The sequence below is a fragment of the Anneissia japonica genome, unplaced genomic scaffold (assembly GCF_011630105.1).
Source record: "Anneissia japonica isolate Jap-2015-1 unplaced genomic scaffold, ASM1163010v1 scaffold352_len1594369_cov220, whole genome shotgun sequence".
Lineage (NCBI taxonomy): Eukaryota > Metazoa > Echinodermata > Crinoidea > Comatulida > Comatulidae > Anneissia > Anneissia japonica.
In genome coordinates, this window is record NW_022751928.1 from 515436 (window position 1) to 540953 (window position 25518).

Below are 25518 nucleotides of genomic sequence, written 5' to 3' on the forward strand. Positions count from 1 at the left end.
ATATATATATATATATATATATATATATACACACATATATATATATACATTTTCCCGAATTTTATTTTTACTGTTAAGCGCATTGAGGCTTTAGCATAATGCGCTATATAAGCCAAAATTATTATTATTATTATTATTATTATTATTATTATTATATATACTACTACTACTGCAATACACTTTTACTTAATTGAGACATTGAATTTTATTTGTACGATTTTCGGTAGCACCTGCTTCCTTCATCGTGTAACAACGAATGTTGTCCTATAAATAAATGAATAAAGAAATTGTGAAATAAAACATTTCTGACGGGGTTCGAACCTGCGACCTCACGCATAACTATTAGACCACAGAAGCTTCATAGTAGAACAGAATCAAATAACCACCTGATACACTTTATTACACAATATGGTTTTCAGTCATTCATTCTGTTTTAATATTAAAACTCATAGCAGTAAGACATAACTGAATTGTGTTATGAACCTCATACATACCTTCATTATCCTCCTATCCACTCACTCTTGAAGATTGCTACTGCATGAAACAGCTGTACAGTAAATTCACGCTTGACATAACCTTATTATTATTATTATTATTATATTGCGCTCTTCATTTGCATTGAGCACTATACATCCTGTCTCTTATACACATCTAGATGTGTATAAGAGACAGCATATATATTTTATATAAACTCTTACATTTGTTTTTCTTGTTTATATATATATTATATATATATATATATGTATATATATGTATAGAATTGTAAATCCACGTGTGTTCTTCAAATAAATATATTAGTCGTTGAAAAATTATGACAAGGCATGTAGACTGTAGAACACTTTTTTTCGAACTTTAAGTTACGAAATTTACATAGGATTACTAGGCCTATATGTAACAGAGTCGAATAGAATGACTTAATCAAACGTCTTTGACCTCGTATAATTTAAATGGATATCATTAAAAAATGCGTCTATGACTATATTTCCTGTGCGTGGGCCTACATTCACATTTCGTCGCTCACGTCACGAACTAACACAATCAAAGTAGATTGTGTTAGTTCGTGAAATCACAGTAGCGCGTCAAAACGAGCGCGTATTGGTTGTCAATCAATTTTGTATTCTTTACCACACTAAGGCTATGTTCAGACACAACGACTTACGCTAGCGTAACGTTAATCGAGTGGTGTGAACTTGTGCGCGGCGTAGCGAACGCCAGTATTATCGCGCAATCACTGGCGTACGGTAATCCAGCAACAGACCCCAGATTAGCGTACGCCACTGATTTACGAGTCACGCATCGGTGATTTTGAGTTCAGCCAAGATTTGACCAATCAAAATAAATCTAGATGTAAACAGAAAATAAAATGCGCGAATTACGAATACGAATATTTCGCGCGAATACTTACGCTAGCGTTCATTAATCGCCCAGTCTGGACATCTCGCTAGTTACGCCATGGAATAACGTACGCCCGGCGTTAGATACGCCTGGCGTATCTCACAGGTCTGAACGTAGCCAAAAAGTCCTTAACGACAGCAGCGCGTATTTTGACGCGCTTTTTTTATTTCACGAACTAACACAATTGAATTTAATTGTGTTAATTCGTGATGTGAGCGACGATTTATGTTAATCAGAAAACGAATCTAAACGTTCATCAATCTACGAGACGGAAACTACGATCAAACGCGATTTACACAGTGGAATATAAAAACTGCTGATATAAGTAATTATATTGAAATCTTTATAAAAAAAAATCATAAAATAAGTAAATTAAAACATTGGATAACTCATTCAAAATAAAAAAACTAAGTTATCAACTTCTTAACACAGATCACAAATTAGATTTTGTTTAGGTCCTTCTTATGGCTAACACGAATTAGTAGGCCTAATATCTGTGCGTTTAATTTCCGAGGAAAATGTGTTATGGTTCAAAGTTTCAATCAAAAGTAAAATACTTGCATAAATATAGAAGCCCCCTGGAAAGTAGCGCGCTCTGAAGGTTTTTAGGGCTGTTTTGAGATGATAAAGTGAAAAGTGTAATAAACGCATCCTAAATAGTATTAGTACATGTAAACCTAAAAATAATTATATAAAACTCAACAATTGTGGATTCAGGAATTCAATAGGGAGGTGACCCAGGTGGGACTCTTACAGATTGAGTACACCTCAGCCCCACCATGGTTGAGGCTAAGGTAAGAAAATTTATGATTAGGGCACCTCTAGATGGCCGTGAAATTACACTCTCAGGCTTAAATTTGGATAGGGGCCTATATTTTTCTTTTTTCCATTAAAAAAAATTGGGGGGGGGGCGCCTTGAATCCACCACCTCTCAAAACATTCTTTATCCAAAATAGTCATATCACGAAAAATGGGTATGTAAAACCAGATCACATCCTAAAAACTAATTTATGCATTCTCGCCTCATCAGCAGTCACTAAGACATACTCTGAGTCAGGTGTCGGCTCGATGGAGTTTAATGTCATACCCAGGAAAGGCGCAATCTGTTTTGAAAGGTGGAGGTGGGGCATTTCGTGAGTCGACACCCCAGTTATGGCGCTAAAGGCCCCAACGGGGGGGGGGGGAGCCGCGGTACTCCCCTGTATACGTCCATGGAGCTCGTCCCCCTGTCACCCCTGGACCAATTAAAAAATATTTTGAGTGACGCCCAACCACACACTCTTTTCTCTCGTTGGGACATGCGAGCACCACGGACCACCCATTGGGCAAATCTTGGTTCCACCTTTGATATAAAGAAATATGACAGTAGGCATCGTGGATCTTATATTAACATCCTTTTCCGATGTTTACTTAACTGTTTCTCAGGCAACAAACTCGGGGGAATTAATATAAGGCTATGTTTTACTCAATATTTCACCTACAAGAGGCTGTAATATTATAAAGGATGTTTACAAGATAAACTCAGAGATTGGTGAATACACAAATAATGTCCCAATTAAACTTTTAGTTTCACTTTCGTTGTAACAGTTTATATGATCTGCTTCACAATTAATTTTGGCATTGATTTAAAATAACATGAGACAATTAAATGTAGACCTACATCGATTTTAGTGTGACAGTGCTCGTAAATACGATGGTCATAACTTGACTAAACATGTTTTGAATGTTGGAGTACCTAATAAATTTTCTTCCAATTCAATTTCACTTAAATTCAGGGGTGGAGTGGGGAGAGGTTACATTGGGTGGTAGGGCATGTGCTAATAAAGGTTTTGAAGATTGTACAGTATGTATGTATATTATAAATTCGTCTTTGATGGGAGTGGTTGGCACAGCGGTTTTGTTTCGGCCATTGAGGTCAGAGGTTCAAACCTTCGATTGTGTCCTTGGCCAAGGAACTTTACCTATGTTTGTTAAGATGTGTATAAGAGACAGAGGCAAATCAGGGTGAAAAAAGAAATAAATATTTAACAATACCAACAGGTTTAATTAAAAATATTCGTAAATCTATTCTATATTTTTGTAACGTTTTTTCTGTGTTTCTGTTTCATTTCCAGTTGACATATTTACTGACTTCCAATCTGGTTGGGGAGGTTGGTATCAAGAATATGCAGGTGTCTTTTAATGACCTTTAAGTTCTTCAAATTTCAAGGTTTTCCCCTCTTGAAAAAGGTCTGGTAATTGTATCTCATTCTTAGGCCTACATTGAGAAAAAATATAGTAGCCAATAATAGGAAGAAATCAAAAATCCCTTACTCATTTTCATGATCCCCATTGCGATCAGGTAATTCCCACTCTATTTTCCTGAAGACGATTGAAGCAACTCGATTGAAGCAACTTGAATATATTATTATGTTCCAACAATATTGAGTAGGCTTAGTTGGACATGTAATCTTTCTTCCATGGATCGATGAACCAATGAACGCACTTTCGTACATAAATTATTACGATGAAACAACAAAAACAGTGTTTTTAATTTTATTTTAAGCTTAGTTTTTCCGACATATGCCTAGGTATGTAAGCATGCATTTTGGAAGCCGGGACCCAGTAGTATTTTTTTTTCGTTTCTTCACAGAGGGGGTTCGTCCGAACCCCTTGAACCCCCCCCCCCCCCTGGATCCGCCACTGGGTAAAAATAACTAATATTAACATGTCTTATAATGTCTATGGGCTGTGCTGTGCCTTGCTTTCCAATCCTATGGTCTTGGGTTCAATTTGTGTGATAGTATTTATTTATTTATTCTTGCAAATAATAATGAACTTCACTCCCTAATCCTCATATAGACTTAGTTTATAAAGCATCTTTCCATCCTGTAACGGGTTCAGTGAACTTGCTGTTGGATGTTCAAATTTTGCTTACATTAAAACTGATGTGAATGTCATTTCATACTACAAAAAAGGTGACATACTATTTTATTCTTACCTCCTTCACAATTTATTAAATATAATTTCAATAATTATTTTAACAAACATATGAAATACTTTGCTTTCATTGGCAAATTAAAAAATTTATAATTGAAATACAAGCGATTTAAATGAGGTCTTCGTTGTCACCTTCAAACTTTCTCCACCAATGAGGTTTAAGAGATAGTCATCATCTGTACCAACACAACATCATAAAACAAAATCGCTTTATTTATTAGTCAATCATAGGTCAATCAATCCCAACATCCTGCAAACATTGCTCTTAATATTGTAACTAATATTTACTATCATTATCATTATTATTATTATGTGCCTAATTAAGATCCTAATAGTAGTATACAATTTTAATTGCTATACTGTATCAAACCAGGCAGTTTGGTGCAGCGACTTCCCTTCAGGTCTTGAATCTCTTTGAGGGTTTGAGCCACACGCTGACCATTCTCGCTAGCCATGCTTAGTTCAACCAGCTTGCACTGTTGACAGGCTGAGAAGTGGCTCTTGCTATGCTTCACCCCTTGGTGCCTATTTCATGGCTTATAAATTAAATAAATATTGTGGCCGCCTCTCATCAATATCGATGGTAACATCAGGCCTGATTACAAAGATATGCAAAAAAAATAATTTGAATAATAAATAAGACTATCATTGTGTATTTAGATCTTAACATTTGATTGGATGAGTGTTGAATGGAATGTTCCATTTTTTAGCATTCTATATTTGTATAATATCCTTTTGCATAGATGATTAAAGTACTATTATACATATAAGAGTAGTTGTTAATGAGTAAAATACTGCAGAAACCAATATTTTAAAAAATGTAACCAAAATAAAAATCATATCTGATTCATAAGATGTTAATTATGCTACAATATCACTTATAAAAAACCTAGCATTTTGTACCTTTTATGTTAGCAATGCATGCAGGAATTATGGGATTGATTTAACCTCAGCAGCCTGTGACTGTAGGGTCAGCACCTGACCTCTTGGTGATATGCATCTTGACAACTTCCTCTGCACATGTGGGATGAATACCTACAGTTAATGATAACTGTTTGTAAGTGACACCACACCTAAAAAAAAAATAAAGAAAAAACAGCTTGTTCTATTTAACAATTATGGTCATGATGACATCACATAATGACAACACACACATCATGACTATATTTGGGCATACAACAGTTTTATGTCAAATCAAATTTAAATAATGTGACAGGGTTTAACACAGCTCCTATACCAACTTATCTTATTATTAATTAAACACATTTAACACAGCTCCTATACTAACTTATCTTATTATTAATTAAACACATTTTCTAAACTTAAATACTTTCGTATACTGTTCCAATTTTATTAAATACCAGAAAATGTATTAGGGACACATTTTAAAGAACCTGTCATTTTCCACTTATACTAGACTGCACGTTGACTTACTGAATTGCTACTGCAAAACCTTGCATCATCTCCCCCGCATGAGGACCCAGTAAATGGATCCCGACGATTGGCTGGTCAGCTTCTCGGAGACATATCACCTGCAGAATACAATTCTTTTTATGTTAAATTTATAAATCTAAAAATAAAACTGAGTTTTCAAGAAATACGAACACACCCAAAGAAAAGTACAGCATTGTTTATCCAGGGAGGTATAAATTATTTAATTCTGTTTAATTATTTTTTACATCTGCCTGGTTCATCTAACACTTAATAGAAGACCTCACCCTTTAAAGACTTTAACATTATTCTTTTCCCACACACTTTTTTTCTCATATAATATATACATCCTTGAAACAGGTTCATATTAGTACAATTACACATTGGCATACATGGTACTGTATGTCGCAATAATAATTTGTTAGTTTTCAGTAAGATAATGTTAAACCCTCAATGCAAGAATAATTGTAACATTAATAGGCACATTTTGCATTATGGCAACATAAGACAATTTTTGTTATTACTAATGCCTGTATGGCCAAGGGACCTATACCCACTACTCCTTCATAGGAGATTACTTACTCAGGCCTACATCAATTATAAGTAATTGCAGCTGTACACCTATGGCTGCTCACTCCACCCATGCCCAACTCCTTTATAGGTGATTCCCTAAACCCAGTGGTACGAGACAATTATTGTTAGCCTACCTTCATGTAACACTGATCAGCTGGTGTCTGCGATACTGTGTATTGCAATGGTTTATAGAATGCATGATACACCTGTAAAAAACAATTCATTTCATATATTACCTCTTATAACCAACTAAGATTTATATACTGTAGTTCGTCTGTTATAAGACCTGTCTCTTATACACATCTAGATGTGTATAAGAGACAGGTATGTAAGCATGCATTTTGGTCACCATTTCAATAAAAAAAACACTTTTTCATCAATGCATGCTTCATTCAAAGCCAATATTTGATATATTTTCAAAGTATTTGTAAGTCAGTTCAGCTGCTCATTCAAATTATTACCCTGGGCTTTTGCCCAAGGAAAGGCTAGTGGGTGTGGGCTTATACCAGAGGAAGTACAACAGAACAAAATTAGTTGCAAGTATATCTGGTAATGCTGATCATTTACTTCTAATGTATAAATAAATCTACTTTTTTCTTTTGTAGTCCTGTTTTGTATTGACTTCCTAAATAATCATTACCTCAATATTTTCATCACCGTATCTCCTCAAAGCCACCTCCTCCGACAACCCTACTGCTGCATATTCTAAAGGTGTAAACACTGTTGTAGCAGCCTTTTCATAATCCATACACTGTTCAGAATCTGAAAAGAGCCTCGCTGCAAGTAGCTTGCCTGCTTTGATAGCCACTGGAGTCAACTCAACACCACCCTCCAGAATATCCCCAATAGCATAAATGTGCTTTACATTAGTTTGTTCACCATTAACCGAAAGGATTTTGCCATTTGTGTGAAGTTTTACACCTGTATTTTCAAGACCAAGATGACGTGTCACTGGATCCCGACCTATGAATGAAAGAATTTTAATTAAAAAACATATAAAATGAATTAGTCCATACTGTCGGATGAAAACATTTCAACGCCCTAAAATTATTTTTATTAATACTACCTACACTTACCTACAGCCATCATGACAGTGTCAAATACATCTTGCTTTTGATCACCTGACTGTATCCACGTGACCAATAGCTGTCCATTTTCCTGAAGTTCAACTTTTTGTGGACTAGATGATCGTATGAAATTAACATTCATACTCGACATATGGTCAGTAACTAAGGAGGCCATTTGCTGGATAAATATAAAATTCAAACCATAATTACATCACATAATTATTAATCTTTGATGAAATTCTTTTAGGATATTGTTTGATTGCACATTTAAAGGTACATTTCACTAAAAAAAGAATGCAAGATTTGGAGCTATTCTCTGGTTTAGAACCTGCCAATTCCAAATTTATGTTTAATTAATAAAAATAACAAAAATAACAATAGTAATAGAAATTTTTATTTTTTTTTTATTTCCTTCACATCAAACAGCAAGTACACTTGCCAATTACAGGATGAGAATGATCCAAGCCTCTTCATGAGGCTTAGGGAGTGGAGTTAATTTTAATTTTAGTCGTGATAAAAAGTCCTGCTGTGACAGGAATCGAACCCTGGACACTGGGATTAGAAGGAAAGCATCTTAACCACTCCACTCCAAAATAATTGATATGGTGCAAATTAACATGATTTGTTTGCACTGGATGGTAAGAGTTATTCTAATTAACCCACTCTTTCAATGAGATGTTAAGATGTTGGTTTTTTTTGTAAATAATGGCTTTGCACACAGTTGATTCACTTCTACTGTACTGATTTAGTTACTGCATTTGATATTGTGAATATATACCTGTGCTGTGGCAGAAGCAAGGGACTGCTATATACTTAGTACACACATAGTGCCTGGAAAAAATGTTTGTGCCACCGACCATGAAAACTGATCTGTACACTTTATAGCCCAACAGTTTATTTGAATATTTTTTATTCCAAAATACCATAGCCCAACAGTTTATTTGAATATTTTTTATCCCAAAATACCTCCAACCGCTGGTTGTGAGGTCACACACTTTTTCCAGCCCTGTACACTTCCAAATAATTACACATATTATACAAATATTTACCTTACCTGATCAAAACCTCTTAAACATATTGAGCGCACCATGACTGATGTTGGATAACCCAACCCCTGAAGAAACCCAGCACACTCTAAAGCTACATCTGATAATAGTGTAATTAAGGAACATACAGACAGTATGTCTAAATATTCATAAATTTAACATATAATAATAATAATAAAATAATAATAATAATAATGATAATGATAATAATAATAATAATAATAATGACTTTTTAAAAATAATTCACTTTCTTCAAACCACCTGAACAACTTGCGTCAACTACAGTTCCTTAAAAAAAATACTAAAAAGCAACACAACACAAACATAAAATTCTGTTCAACATTTGCATGAGAATCGAACCCACAACCTCTAGATAATTAGCCTGGTGTCTTCACCACTAGACCACCAAACTTGCGTTTAGTGGCTAGGGCAAAACATCAATCCTAGTATATCTCCTGAGGCAAACACCATCAGAATAAACTCAGAATAATTTTTAAAAAAAGGATACAACTTCCACCAACCACTAATCTGGAAACAACAAAACACAATTAAAAAAATATTAATTATTTAATCAACATACACTGACAATTTCAGTTTCTGTGTATAATGTGTCTGAAGCCTCTGTAATGTGTCTGTAAAGGGATAGTGAGATTGAGTAATGTACTTTTGCCAATTCCTGGAAGTTGTACTTAAAATCAGAATTAAATATTTTTCAACATTATAAGAGTTTGCAGTTACAAAACCTCATCAAATTACAAAAGAATAATTGATAATTACACAACAAAGAATGTGAAACACTTGATGATGTTTGTGTACAATAATAAGTATCAGTTCTTATGTAGTACAATAATAATCTAGTTTCTAGTGTCACTGGACACCTACGTTTTACCAGGAGGTTTTTGTAAGGAGAATATATCATCACTGGTTATACAGAATTCGTTAGCACCTGAAACCTGTAATGAGGACATAAAATAATGATACAAGTCAGTAAAATAATAGGATCAATATGCGAAATGAATTAAGAACACAAGAGGGCATATTGCACAATATAACATGTTGTAAAATCCATGCTGTGTGTACTAATATTATACAGACGGTCTTCACCTATATCATTTTAAGTTCTCGCAATCATTTTGCTGTTATGCTTCTAAGTACAATTTCAAATTTAGTAGAGTATTCAAAATATTGATAATTGGTCAAGGTAAGAGAATAACTCATAACTTGCAGTATGGGCATGATCTGTGACCACCAAGCGGCCATAAAAAGGTGCTTATAGTAGCTAGATATTCACATCATTCCATAAGAAAAGGGATTGAAGTTAAATAATTGCAAGGAAGCCATAAATGGTTGTGATTAATTAATTAATTATTATTTGCAGTACAGTACCTCATTCAAATAAATCAAAAGGGATTGAAGTTAAATAATTGCAAGGAAGCCATAAATGGTTGTGATTAATTAATTAATTATTATTTGCAGTACAGTACCTCATTCAAATAACGTGGCCGTGCTCCTGTTGCTACTACCACATTCTTTGCACGAAGCAGAGTCTGAAAAATGAGATGAAGTTTGAGTTATTTTTTTTAAACATTGTTAACAAAATGCAAGTTATGTTCGCATTAAGTAACAATGTTCTTACTGTCAAAGGTACATATGACCAGAGATGTTCTGCTAGCAAGAAGGATATCCAGAAAGAGTATAAAGAAGGAGACACATGATCTTCTCCCTTGCTAATTTGTGATCATGCCCCTAGTGGAAAACACAAATACACAGCTTTTACATACTTCTGTCCCATTTTGAGTAACGGCCTTCACTGTGTTCTCATCAACAAATGATCCTTTAGCATTTAGGTACTCAACTTCTCTGAAAAATATTCCAAGCAGTAATCTTTAGATTACACATATAAAATGATTAACCAACTAATAACTATATTATCTACCAATCAACTATCCATGTATTAGCAGTTATAATGCAAATTGTTTTTAATAATCATAATAAAAACTAATATCAATGGACAACAGAATATATATATTTAGGCTGATAATGATTCATTCAAAAACAAAAACACAACTTTATTCGAAACTTTGAGTGCTTTATCACAAAAATTAGAGAGAAACCAACTAAACAGCTTACTTGTCCTTAAGTTGAACTCTGTGTCCCCAGTTCAATGACCTCACATAATTTTGCACATTCTCAACAAGTTTACTCCTGAATCATAAAAAAAACAAAAAAACAATTTAACTTGTAAAAACACAGTAAAGTGAAAAAAGTCATGACTGATCTACAGTTAAATACTTTACGGAAACTATACAAAAATAAGGATAACATTAAATCAATATGTATATTGATTTATTAATTTTAAAATTGAATTCAATTTTCTTTTTAAAATATTACTTCTTTATTTTAAATAAATAGTGAAAATCAGCCACTACTTATAAGCGAAATTTCTCAAGTTCTGATGACCAGAACCTAACACTGAGGGCAGGCAAGCAGGTTTGGTGCTGCAGACTAATCTATTATTTTTGAAGGGGTGTTCTTGTTGAGATAATATTGTCATACTACATTATAAATATGCAAGTACAGCACATAAGCTTACCAGTCATGAGTGATATTTTGTGGTGTTTGCCATCCATAGTAAACCGAGTCATTGAGAGCATGGCCCAATAATGATGCTTCATGCATTAGCTTTTTCGGTATACAGCCAACGTTTACGCAGGTTCCACCAATACCATGTTGAGTGCGTAAAATCCTGAAATTAACATACTCTGCAACGCAAGATAAATAAATTATGACGTCATCCATTAACGTTAAGGTTAACGTCGTGCGGCTAAAACTACCTAATATTATAACTTTTATACTTTTTTATAAATGTAGGAAAAATATCAGTAGTCAATATATTAATTCAAAGTTGTCAAGAATGGATGGATGGATGGATTGATTTATTTAATGTAAAAACCAAAGATAACCCATGTCTGAAGACTCAGTGGTGATTGGGCAGTACACCGGGAGACAATCCCCTACTATTTTCTAAAGTGTCTACAGCTTTCTTTAATGTGTACATGTGCCACAACGCACACAATACCAACGCTTAACATTTCCTCCAAAAGACTGTGTGCTATCAGTCCTATAGCTGAAATACAAGAAGAGCAGCGATGGGAATTAAATCGAGGACCAAGAGATCTCCACACTTCAGTGCACACACAGTGACACCCACCAGTTAAGCCGACTTACTTGAAGTTGCTCTCTTGTTTCAATCAAGTGGTATGCACAGAGAGGGCAAAATATGCTATGAAACACAGCAGCTTAGACCTACAGGCCCCTCTTCCCATACTTGCAAGCACGTATCATTAAATTGTTATTTTATGAACATACCAATTAATGTTTGACCATACCTCTTGGTGAAGCTGCCACATAATCCAATACTACTACACGTTTACCAAATCCAGCAGCTGGAAAAAAAATATATATTATATTATTTCTTTCTAAATAAAACAAATTGATAAAAGTTGTCATACCATAATTATAAAATAAAGTAAATAGTGACAATAAGACCTGGTCTTTGAATAACCAGCCACTAACAAGCAACCAACAACCAATAAGGCCTTTATGAAGCATTTGCATCATCAGTTAAGGTGCATTTGAATACTATTCTTGGGGATTTCCAGTCATTACTGAAATATACATTCATCGTCTTTTGACCTCACCAACCTCTGGTAGTAATCTTTAATAGTAATATTTAGTAGGGGTTTGTTCTCATTCTTCTACTCAATACTGGCGTCAGCAGACGATGTAGATAAGGTTTTTTTTTATATTATTGATAGTTTGTCAGCTGGTACAAGATCACTTGCTAATTTTTTAGGGCATACTTGGTGGTGTAACTATACCTACCTTCCTTAGCACATGCTAATCCCCCTGAACCACCTCCAATGACTACAAGATCATATTCTGCAGTTCCTAGAAAAACAATATTTACATGAATTTATTTAAGTGAATTATTTCAAATTTACATTGTTCATCTGTTTAGATTACTGCTCTTGCAGCGTAGTTGTTTTTCACAATCATTTTTGAACACCTGTACATTATCCAAATCGTGGAATATGTCTGTACCAAATTAAATTCTATATCAATTATCATATCATAACAAATATAAAATACAATAGCTATTTTTAAAAATATTTTATTCAATACGGCAACACAAGATAAATACTATAGAATAGTATCAATATTATTAGGACTATCATCATATAATTATTAAGACACTGCCATGTATAAAGCACATTCCTTATCTATGTTAGTGCACTTCACATATAACCCAAAACCAAGTCTAAAAACTGAATGCCTGGAACACAATTAACCATCTCAATACTAAGTATTCCAGGGCTGTAACTATTTTTCATTCCAACTTTACAATTTTGGATTTATATATCTCACATTGCGCCTTCCCAACACTTCTACTTAAACGATGGTACTCTGCATACTCCAAGGTTAGGATGTTACGCAAAGGTTATGTTAATGACAGGCTGTCATAAACATAATTTAACAATCTACCGTTGAGCACACAGCTTCCACGACAAGCTGCTCTTCTTCAATGTCCCAAATGAGTTATAAATTATTAACACTTATTTAATAAAAGATCCAATGTTATTGGTAGTAGTTCATCCTTTGAATGAAAGATAACCAGAATCACTACACCAAAAACTAACATAAATTTAAAACATAAAGAGTAAATACATAGCATGAGTAGTTCACTTCTTGATACGTGTGCGTTTGTAGCTTAGTACGCCGATATTTGTCTTTTAAGTGTCTGCCACATTTAGGACACAGGTCATCCGGTTGTAGAACTCTGTATGGATGTTAGTGCGGGTTGATTGGCCGAGCGGTTAAGTCAGGGGCATTGTAACCTTGAGCTATAATATCGGTGCTGGTTCTAACGGCTCACTCGCCAATGATTCTAGTCTTCTCAGATAAGGACATCAATCCGTAGGCCCAGTGTACACATTTTGGCTTGTGTGCACTTCAACGTCCTTCAAGAAGAGTATGGGGTTACCCCGGTGTACTGGACCATTTAGTTCGTGGTCGTTTAATGGATATGCCACTTAGGATAGTGATTAAGTTCACTGATTGGCATATCCTTGGTGCTCATGCCTAAAGAAATAAAATGAAAAATCTTTCCTTCCTTGCAGAATGCTTTGCTTTCGCATTTTTGTTTACACATACTGGAGAACAAGAGTTTAAAATAAGTTAAAATTACTCAGTTTTCTACAGCCAGGCAGGGAGATTGGACGCCCTGGATCCAGTGATGGCGCCAGGACCTGCCTTACGGAGGGGCTAATGGTCTCGACTGGGGGGAGGGTTTGGGCCGGAGCGAATCAAGTCGGTTATTTGACAAATTATGGCGAATTTTTACTACCTTTTTGATAGGCATCGAGTTACTATAATATGACTTCATGTAGGCTATGTTTTCTAATGTCTAAATCAGCTTCCAAAACCAAAACATTTTGAATAAAGCAAGAAACAAAGCTCCCCTCTGGCACCACAACTGCCTGGATCCTCACACAGTTACTCCATCCTGAGAGAAACTTCAGCCAGACAGGACATTAATTGTCAGGCAGCTTAGCACTCCTGTTGAAGGCCTACTGATAGGACTGGGAAGAAAACAGCTGGCTGAGTATAGTAAAAACATAGTTCCATGGTAAAAATATAGGTTGTAGTATGTACTCTTACGACATCTTACTATATGACCTGAGATAATAGGCATTATGCTTACCTTCAACTCATGGCTTGCTTGTCCAAGGGTAAGTATATTGTATGTGGTATCGGTTGTACATTGTTATCTCAAGTGAAGGTCATGACACAGCCTCCTCCTTTGGTTAAGAGTGACATCAGCTACAGGGCGCAACGTCATAGATCATAACTGCCCATACACATGTGATCATGCGGGATGGTCTGGGTGGCGCCCCTGACTTGCTGAGGATCGCCTCCGTGTTGATGCCAACCCGTTTCTGGATCGTGTGTTAACGGTAACACCCCACCCAGCCGCCCAACTATTATAAGTTAGTTTTTATAAGTTTATTTGCCAAATATGAATGTAATACAATATAAGTATGGTAACTCCAAAAAACGACAGACGCAAGGCCATAATTGATTCTATGTTTCGTTCTTTTTATTATTAGAACATTGTCAAGAATAAATAGTCCAAGTCCAAAATGGTGACAAACTTAACAGAAATCAAAACAAAAGATAGATTCTGACCAATCAGAAAAGGCTAAGGCAGATCTGATAACGCAGGAGACAACATGATCTGCTGATTGTTTAGTGAACCCGCTGACTACAATTTATACTCTGATGATTTTGAATAAAATTAAAATTTTATTTTTGCACAATCAGCACACTTGCTGCCACAAAAAAGTGGAAATTTAAAAAAAAAAATAAAGGTTTTTCTTTATTTTTAATCCGCCCTCCGCTGCCTTGAAATCACCCAAGATAAAATATGTATATTGCTTCCTAATTATATAAATTTGAAGCGTTTAACCATCCTATTTTACATTCATCAATAAAATTTTATTTCTATTTTCTCTCCCTCTGGATGATTATAGCAAAACTATTTGCTAAATAAGAAAACAAAATTTATAATTTTTATTTGTATTCCACCCTCCTCCGATAATCTTTAAAAAAATAAGCGAAACAAGGAATAATCCAGCCTACACAAAAATGTAGAACAAGGCCATAAGTGTAAATATGATGCATAGCAGTATTTTTGCTAGCAAAACCTACGCTTAGCTATGGATCGCCATCGTATACATATTGTCGGGAGGCAAAACATATGCAGCAACAAAAGTGCTACATATAAATGGCAATATTTTTTGATGTAAATAAACTAATGTGTTTGAAAAGTTAACTAAATGATACTTAAAGTGTTAAAATATACTTTTAGCTCATGATTATCTAAAAAAATAATTAAATATTAATGGATTAAAGTGAATATTAAACATAGGATAATTTTAAGAGAATTACTATTCATTTTATATTCCTCTTGATTAATATTATCAAATATTTTTTATTTTATTAGGTCTGTAAACAAGTACAGAAACCTAGCTTGAGCAGTTGATAATATGAAATTTTGAGAAATTTGTGAGGAAGCCTTTACAAGTTACAGTGCTACTGCTGTAGTAGTTCCTGAGATTCTAAGTTTCTACAACAGCTTCCGTGTCCAGAAGTCTTGAGGTTGGAACTAGTGAGAGTGAAGAAATTGTAATGTTGATTCAACAGTAAGTTTTGCAGTCGCAAGAGAAATTGCATATTTTGATGAAGGACAATAATGTCAACCAGGGGCGGATCCAGAGATATCCGTAAAGGGGGGGAGGGGCGATCAAGATCACACCACCTTAGAGTGTCTGGGGGAAGCCACCGCAAAAATTTTCTTTTATTTCTAGACACCCAAACATAACCTCTGAGGCATTTTTGGTGATCGATTTTTTCCAAAATTTTCTAAAAGGGGGTGGGGGGCCCGGAAATCCTGTCGACTGCAGAGAAGATTGCCGAACAATCAGTTGAACATTAAATGTACACTGTGTTATTGAAGGGCATACAGTATATTATTTACTTAACGTGTCTTTTTTAGGTATCTTCAACGGCAAGCTGTACGGACAACTACAAATTAAATCCGCTTAAGAAAAAAAGAAAAGGAGCTTCACAAGATGAAAAAAGGAGCTGTTGAGGAGCAAGTCCACAAGGAGTTGGCGAATGCTGAAGGACAATTAGACGACTAAAACAACAACATAGAGGTCGTCCTTCAAAGGTAAAGTTTCACAAGATTACAGAAAACAAGGCGCTGAAAAGAAAAATGAAAGAAAAGGAGAATAGTGAATTAGTAATTGAAGATCGATCTTTGTACTTGCAAGAGGAATTGCATATATTGATGAAGAACGACAATGTCGACCGCAGAGAATTCAAGATCGATCTTTGTATTTGCAAGAGGAACTGCATCATACTGTATATTGATGAAGAATGACAATGTCGACCGCAGAGAATTCAAGATCGATCTTTGTACTTGCAAGAGGAACTGCATCATACTGTATATTGATGAAGAACGACAATGTCGACCGCAGAGAATTCAAGATCGATCTTTGTATTTGCAAGAGGAACTGCATCATACTGTATATTGATGAAGAACGACAATGTCGACCGCAGAGAATTCAAGATCGATCTTTGTACTTGCAAGAGGAACTGCATCATACTGTATATTGATGAAGAACGACAATGTCGACCGCAGAGAATTCAAGATCGATCTTTGTACTTGCAAGAGGAACTGCATCATACTGTATATTGATGAAGAACGACAATGTCGACCGCAGAGAATTCAAGATCGATCTTTGTACTTGCAAGAGGAACTGCATCATACTGTATATTGATGAAGAACGACAATGTCGACCGCAGAGAATTCAAGATCGATCTTTGTACTTGCAAGAGGAACTGCATCATACTGTATATTGATGAAGAACGACAATGTCGACCGCAGAGAATTCAAGATCGATCTTTGTACTTGCAAGAGGAACTGCATCATACTGTATATTGATGAAGAACGACAATGTCGACCGCAGAGAATTCAAGACCAATCTTTGTACTTGCAAGAGGAACTGCATCATACTGTATATTGATGAAGAATGACAATGTCGACCACAGAGAATTCAAGATCGATCTTTGTACTTGCAAGAGGAATTGCATCATATATTGATGAAGAATGACAATGTTGATCAGTTGTAAGGCCAAGCTGCTTGTTGACTTTATGTTGGATTGTGGAATAGCCACGGCAGTGGCGGATCGGGGGGGGGGGGTTCAGACAAACCCAACTCTGTGAAGAAATGTAACAAAATACTACTTGGACCTTGCTTACAAAAGGCATGCCAACCCAGACAAACTAGACTTAGCCCAACTAATCTTAAATTAAATAAATTATACACATTGTTTTTGGTTCGACGTCATAATAATTTACCGGTATGTACGAAAGTGCTTTCTTCAGGCCTATCAGTTCATCAATCCAGAGAAGAAAGACTACATATCTAACTACTTAATCTTGTTGGAATATAATAATATATTGCCTATGTCTTTGGTTTTTTTCTCTATGTATAGGCCTAAAGAATGAGATAAAATTACCTGACCTCTTTCAAGAGGGAGAAAACCTTGAATTTTGAAAGTCATTAAATTTAGGATTTTTTTCACAGGGGAAGGGACCAATGTTTCATTATGGGTTTTTTTAAAAACATTTTGAACCCCCTCTCTTAAATCCTGGATTCACCCCTGCATGGAAAGGGTGCCCCTTTTGATAGAAAAGGTTGGCTTGTGGTTTGGTGCAAAGTTAAGTCACATCCCACAAAGATCAACAGCTGAGTAATCGCAAGAGAACTTGGCATTGTATTAAAGCGATCTGATAGTTGCTGAAATTGCTTTGAAATAACCTGACACCACTATAGGTTTCGATGCAACAAATCAAGAAGGTGTTCATGTAAATGAAAAACACCTAAGCACTTCGGAAAAAAGAATTAAAAGTTGTAGTTCTTGATGAGTTACAGGGGGAACTTCGAAGGACTAACCAGTCATATCACCATATCAAAAGCGATCAGCACAAATTCATAGTCATGTGCATGAGTCCAGCTCAGAGGAAGTTGAAAAAAAGATATAAAACAATATACGCAATTCTATGACGGACAGATGTTCTAGAGATAATTCAACACTAAAAGCAGTTGAAGAGAAGTGGAAAACAAACATAAAGCAATTAAACTGCAATCTACATCCACTTGAAACAATTACAAAGGAATGTAAGCAGGTACTGAAACAACTAGAAAAAGAACATTAATTTGCAGCTGGACAGTCTTACGGCACTGATTGTCTTATTGGAAACCTTTGCTGAAGTCAAACCAGCTTAGGTATAAAGATGCCACAGAAAATTCCAGAGAGTAGATTACATAGTGCAAATCTTGCAAACAATCTCCTGCCAAGATTTAGAGGTGCACGCCTGCATATCACACATCAGATTTCGAGAGTTTTACTAGAGCATGATGAATTTTTAGTCCACCGGAAATACGGATTTGAAGCACCAAAGTTGGACATAATTGCAACAAAACGTTTTATTATGAATATATATAGTTAAATTTTATTTCTACAACGTACAAAAAGTTTACCAAAATACACCCACTGGAAAGGGAATGTACAGTATGTATGTAAGTACACAATTTCGTACGTACATCACGTCCCAGAATGTAATAATAATAATAATAGATGGATTTATATAGCGCAAATAAACAAGGTCTCTATGCACTTGACAATATTGAAGTCAAGAAAACAAAGAAAAAGCCGAAAAAAACCCCAAAAAACAAAACAATAAACACCAAGCTCTAGCACCCACACCGAAGTATGGGGTTACACCATCACCGCCAACCGGTACATGGACAACGATCTACCAAAAGCTGTGAAGCACTTTAGTCTTTTCTGTGATGGGTGTAGGGGCCAGAATCCAAAATATACTATGATCCGGTTCCTGTTCACATTGGTATACACCAAAAGATTTGACAGTATTACAATTAACTTCCCAATACGAGGTCATTCATTTCTTCCGTGTGACTGTGAGTTCGGAGTAATTGAGAGAATGAAACGAAAAAAGGATACTGTACAGAATGTACACTGAATGGGAGGAGATGATACGAAGTCAGTTTGACGTTGTGTCTGTGAAAGGAGACATGATTCGTGACTATAAAAATCATTTCACCCCGATGTTTAAAGCATCCATACTATTTTTTTACTATTGAGAGACATTTACACATTAGTGCCTTCTAAATTGGCGGGCATTATGGAATCAAAAACATGACAAAGGTGTTAGCAACCAATGTCAGAATTAACATGGTCAGATTAAAATGATGGAAATCAAAATCAAATCATGAATATTGAAAAGCTGTTTTAGGTAATTATTTTCTTTAATAAGTATGTTTATCAAATAATATTGTTATAAGACACTACAGTACTTCAATATACAGTAGAGCCCCTATTAAGGGGACCCATTTGTGACTTCTCAATAAGGGTACCCATATTCAAGGGACACAAACCAAAGCGTGAAATTGTACCCTCATTAGGGGTGTTGGTATAATGTTTTCAAAATTTTAAAAATTGTATTTTTATTGACCTAAAAATGAGTTACATTAGAACTAATTTATATCAATAACTTTCAATGCAAAATTCATTACTGGTAAATATGAAATCAGAAGTAATGTAATCAAAACTACAATAGTTATGTTCTCGTATTTTGTGATGCGAATTTAATGACCAATATTCTTCTTCTTTTTTTTCAATATTGAGCTTTCTATTGGATGCATGTAGCGTGAATAGAGCAACGACTCAATAATTAGGGTGGAAGCTATGGCAAAAAATTCTGGTCCTAAGGAGTAAAAGGTTACCGACCGTAAGATTAATTAATTAATTTCATACTCGCTTTTGTCTTGTTTTACTGTGTGTGTTGAGGGGCCCTAATGATCAGCTTTGGCTAGATGGATCACCCTCATTAAAGATTGTTGAAATAAAATAAATAAATAAATTGTTCGTGTCTAGGTCTATGTAATTTGAGCCATCCAATGTATCTGATGTTTATAATTTTTAAAAATAATAAAAATTAAGATAAAAATTAACATTAAGTGACTTTTTTTAGGTGTGAAGATGCAGTTCATTTCAAGTACCTAGAAGCTGAATAGGCCTATGTATATTATTTGTAAACTACAATGATAATTTAACCAAAAGTGTTTTCAGCACAAAATATTTTACTACCATTAAGAATTTATCAATAATAGGGCCCAATTTGTATTTGTCCTATATAGTAACTATATACACTACTTAGATGATAAATAAAATTCCCACTGATGAGAGTACATTGAATATAGTCCTAGGCCTACATACTAAAATGTTCTCTATGCTTTCATGTGTGCGTTGGCCGAGAAAACGTAGCAATGCGGGGAGAGTGACACACTTCAAGGTGCACAACTGAACCGGGAAGCAAGAGAGATATGCCTAGGCTAGGGCCTAAAAAATGAGATGTTATTACAATATCTCAGGCCTAGAGATTGCATTAACATTTGTCTCGGTCATACATGGAACTGCTTTGGCATGATTCCAGTTAATTTCCAATATTTATAGCTCTGTAATTCCTGCAAACCGGGAGTATGCGGGCAACAAACAGATATGACCTACGTTGACCTAACTGTTGACCAATCATAATCAAGAAAATTTTGAAAACCCCGACTTTTGGCTATAAAAAACACCTTTATGTAGGTCCTATTTTAGTAAACTTTTAGTATGTTGTTTAGATCATAAAACGTTCTGTTGCAATTTCGTCCAATCAATCCGTATTTCTGGTGGACTATTTTTAAAATGCTCTTTGCTGACAAACAGCTGAAATCAAATCAACTAAAGCCCCTTTCAGACAGAAAATACCACAATAATACCCTAATCACGCCGTCGTTATTGCCGGCGCAGACCCTTTTACACAGCTAGTTAAAATGGAAAGGAGTATTTGATATCTGTGGCGCTTGTGCTGGTTAACAAAGAGGGCGAAAATTTTTGTTTACTCCATTAATCCAATATGGCCCGGCGAAGTCATAAAACTGCTGGTTTGCAAATGTTTTTTAATGCTTGCTATATTTGCAATACATATAAATTTGAGAAACAGAAGGTTTCTAATGCGTTTCGTTCAAGTGGAGAAAGAATTTAGGAAGAGTTTAAGGTGAGGCCGGGTTTGAATTTCCAGCAGCTAGGTGCAGGCGATTTTCGCGTCTAAAGAACCGTCAACTAGCGATTTCATCGGCTTTGTTAGCTGCAGCAGCGGTTGATGACTGCTTGCATGCCTCAGTGCGTAAGACAGCGATGAACCCAGTACCCTTTCACATCGAGTTGGGCAAAACTCGCTACGGTATCAATGCGGTATTAAGACTAGGTCCTGAGGAGTTCTAACTGAAGCCGGCGTTGAGGCGTATTTACCCTTTCACATAGAACGCCGGCGTTCAAGATATACGGTATTAATATCGTTTGCAGGTCTGTCTGAAAGGGGTATAAGATCAGCAGTTCTGTTGAACTTTGCAAGGAAAGAGGTCAAAGTCGAAATCCCAAGTTTTAGAAGTTATTGGTAAATCCATCACTGGGCCGTGGATGAAGTTTTTACATAGACATCAGAACTTCACCTTTTCGAAGCATTTGATTTGGTAAAGAAATAGGCAATATTCAGCAGTGGGCTGATGATCTTTTTGCAGTTTTCAATGGCAATGTTGACTGTTTTGGTAATGAAATGGCCATGGGGGACTGTCTGGGCACATTGCCAGATAACAAGATTTTGTTTATTTACTTCAATGTCTGATTGCTTCAAGCGAAGTGTTACAGTATTTAATCATCGGTACAGCAACTACTTAAAGTTAAAGGAAGAAACGAGGTCAGCCAAAATTCATAACATTTATGCAGAACAAGTTATGGGTATGTTTTCTGCAATAAAGGCCTTAAAAACAAATGCATCGGTAGACTACATTTCATAAGCTATTAGGGCCAGGAAGAACCAACCTGTCGATTGCGTGATGAATATGAATGAGTAATACCCAGAAGTGTCATTCGCTTGAGCCAACCACAAAAGATAAGTTAATCAGTTTAAAAAAGGAAAGAAAACAACGGCTCATTTTCCTGAAAAGGAGGAAATTATGAACATCATAATTGAAGGTAGACAGTTGGCAAGAATATTGGTCGCACATTCTAACGGGTAGAGTCCAGTATTTCATTGGCTACTGGAAACCGCATGAGAGTGAAATGTATGATGAGGATGCTGTTGATGACAATCAGGGGGTTTATGGATTGGCAGTGGATTTCTTCTATGGAGATCTCATCATAGAGTGAAACCTAAAACAGAAAAATAATCATTGTTATGAAAATTGCAACAAAAATATATGCATATTCATTGTACTGTAGCTCTTATTTGTCATATTCGCTTTCATAAGTAATTACTATTTCCAGACCCGAAACCTAGACTCAGAAATACCGGGATAGTGTCCGGCGGGGGATGGTTTTACTTCTAGATTACCACTTGTAATAGTTTTACTTATAATTCAGTAATCATTATGCTGGTCCCATAACATAGACTCAGAAATACCGGGATTTTGTCCTGCAGGAATAGATTTACTTCTACATTACCATTGGTAGTTTTATTTTTTTTATTTATGTATCTTAATTCACGTTCACAAGTAATCATTATTATTCACTTTCACAAGTAATCATTTTTGTGAGTATTTTGAGTGGAAGATCTTAATTGCCTAGGAGGGCAGTAAAACGTAATCAGTTCATCTATGTAGGCCGGAGATTTTGAACACAGGTAGGGCCTTGTACAGTAGGTAGTCAGCAGGATCTTAAAGATAATCCTCTGAGTACAGGAAGTCAATGAAGGTCTTTGATGTGCATAAGATTTTTCTCTTGTAAGTTGTAGTAATGCGTGCAGCCATATTCTGTATCACTTACAATTTTGCGATGTCATATTTTGGTAATCCGTATAAGCATTAGTGGCTCTAGGATATATTTTCGGGGTGGGGGACTAAGCTGTCCGACTGGGGGACTTGAGCTCGTAGGCCCGAGCTGGGGAGAAGGGTTTGATAGGGGGCCCTTCCCAAATAAGATTTTTTAAAGAATACTGTAGCAACCTTTAGATGGCCGGAAATGGCACTCTCAGACAGTGACAAACATGTTTGCTTGGTGTGGGCCTATTTTTATATTTTTTATGGTCTGACTGCCTGATGAGCTCTGTCCGATGGGGGGGTGGGCGCCTTGACCTGTCCGGTGGTTGGGCTTAAGCCCTCTGCCGCCACTGTGTGGATCCGCCACTGTGTTTTCTGACTGCTTCCAATCTTGCATATTCCACACACTGAGCAGCAAAGCAGCTCACAAACTTGTGATTTTAGAAGAAGCAAATTTGAATCTAAAGTGACTGACAAGCTTGTAACCTGTGACTTTACCATTGTGTTTAAACAGTTGCCAATGAGAATTTCCTTGATGGGGGGAGGGGGGGAGGTACAAGTTTGTATTTAATCGTGTCATGCTAAAGTCCTAGTCCTTGCTACCGCTCTCATGTACAGCCAATGTTTTCTTTCTAGTTCTTCCGAACACTTTCCAAGGTGTTCCTCCATTGTTCGCCCGGTGCAAAGAAGAGCTACAAGATTCACAGCCTCTGATTACAGATGTCAAGTGTCAACGCAATATTACAACCACTTAAAGGCACATAGAAAAATTTATTAGATTATTACTTTCGTTCGCGTCAAAAATTTGGGAAATATTGATGCAGGAATAAAAAAATTTTTTTTTGCCGCATCAATTATTGCAACAGCATAAAAATAACAATGCAATTTTGTGATATCTTTAAAAAACTATAAAATTTTGATCAGTTTTTATACAATATTTAATATTACAGACCAAATATAAACAGTCCCCACATTAATAAAAACAATTAAAGCAAATAATCTATTGTTCTGATAAAAAAAAAAAAAAAAAATGCCCTTCCTCATCAATTTTTTTTAAAGAAAAAGTGATAATCTAATAATTTTTTCTATGTGCCCAAGTGGCCAACTCTAAAACAACACCAAGAAAAAACCAGGTTATTGCTATTGTAACAAGGCATAAAAAATGATATTGCTATAAACTAACTAGTGCCTAAACCTTCCAGAAAACAAAGAAATGTGATTTCACAGACATAAATACACCCAATTTAATGTCGCACACAAAATTATAAACACAGTTTTTTGCCTAAAACAATAAATGATTGGAATAACTTTCCATCTGAGGTCATCCAGTCTAACGAGAAATCAACTTTCAAATCAGCTTTATTTAGTAGGCCTATTCCATTATCAAAATCAAATAAATACCTTCCTTAACTAATAAACTAAATTCGAGCAGACGTTCCACACAAGCAACAAAACACATTGGACGAAAGTGCTGAAGTTACCAGCGATGTCCAATTACCAATTCTGAGATCCATAGCCGACCTTGCCTAGGCAAGTTGCCTAGCCTAGGCCTATGCAACACAAGTATGCCAGGCCTTTTTAGGTCAGAAGGCCTGGGCCCTAGGCTAGAAAGGATATTGTAACAGGCCTACCTGCACTTGATGTTATGCTTCTCTGATGATACTGTGATTGAGAATTTAACCTCTGAATTAAATGTTTATAATTTAAAGACCTGTATCTGCAGACATTATGGACTAGAAACGGACAGTACCTCATAATTAAAGTCACATGTATGTAGGCCCAGCCCGGCTGCTAGACCCACCCAACCACGTTATTACAGACAGACAGATACTTTTTGTGGTGACAAATGTGAAATAAATCTTCCAGAGTGACCACTGGGAAAAATAAAAATTCTCAAGAATCAGTCTAAAAAATCCCAATATTGCTTTGAAAATCCCAAGATTCGCAAAATATTAGTATATATACATAAAACTTATTTTAAAAACTCAATTTTAAAGCTTTTCCAATGAATTGCACTTCTGTATATTGTATAACGAAACAGTGTCTGGATTTCGAGACCAACTAGTTCGTTTTGATTCACCTGTATAAATTCAATAGTTTTTAAAGTTGGGGAAGGGGTGGTGGTGGTGGTGGTAGTGGTGGTGGTAGTGGTAGGGAATGTCTTATCTGAATTAAAATCATATACATAAAAAAAAAATGACATGGCGATTGCCTTTATTTGTTTTACACAGAAAATATTCCAGTAGCATAAATCATAAAAAGGAGCCTTGATTTTTATAACTTCTTTTTTCGGAGGTGTAAGGTGGCATAAGAGTAAAGTATTTTTGATGAATTTTATTGAACTTCTAATTGTCAAATTAAAACACAATTAAAAGCAATTGCAATGTATGAAACAGTGCAAGAACTCCTGGCATCTAGGTGCAATATTTGTTTTTTATTTCCAAGCTTTTATTTCTGAAATACACACACACACAAGATGTGTATAAGAGACAGGTATTTAATCGTGTCATG

The 25518-nt window shown here is 35.5% G+C and overlaps 1 protein-coding gene across 2 annotated transcripts; it reads right to left on the reverse strand.

Annotated features, from left to right (window-relative positions):
* Positions 1-4368: 4368 nt before the first annotated feature.
* LOC117121950 (thioredoxin reductase 2, mitochondrial-like) lies at positions 4369-24891 on the reverse strand. 2 transcript variants are annotated; one of them, XM_033267372.1, is made up of 15 exons: positions 24639-24891; positions 12377-12442; positions 11876-11937; positions 11085-11251; positions 10622-10696; positions 10273-10351; positions 9976-10038; positions 9374-9444; positions 9000-9019; positions 8500-8591; positions 7455-7623; positions 7019-7341; positions 6513-6584; positions 5809-5906; positions 4369-5447 (listed from the first exon to the last, which is right to left on the reverse strand). In XM_033267372.1, the coding sequence occupies exons 1-15, from the start codon at positions 24760-24762 to the stop codon at positions 5324-5326; spliced, it is 1605 nt and encodes a 534-aa protein (XP_033123263.1). In that variant the 5' UTR covers positions 24763-24891; the 3' UTR covers positions 4369-5323. The 2 variants fall into 2 exon arrangements, with proteins under 2 accessions (XP_033123263.1, XP_033123262.1); XM_033267371.1 differs by lacking the exons at positions 11876-11937; positions 12377-12442; positions 24639-24891 and having other exon boundaries at positions 4369-4969; positions 5278-5447; positions 11085-11212.
* Positions 24892-25518: the final 627 nt, after the last annotated feature.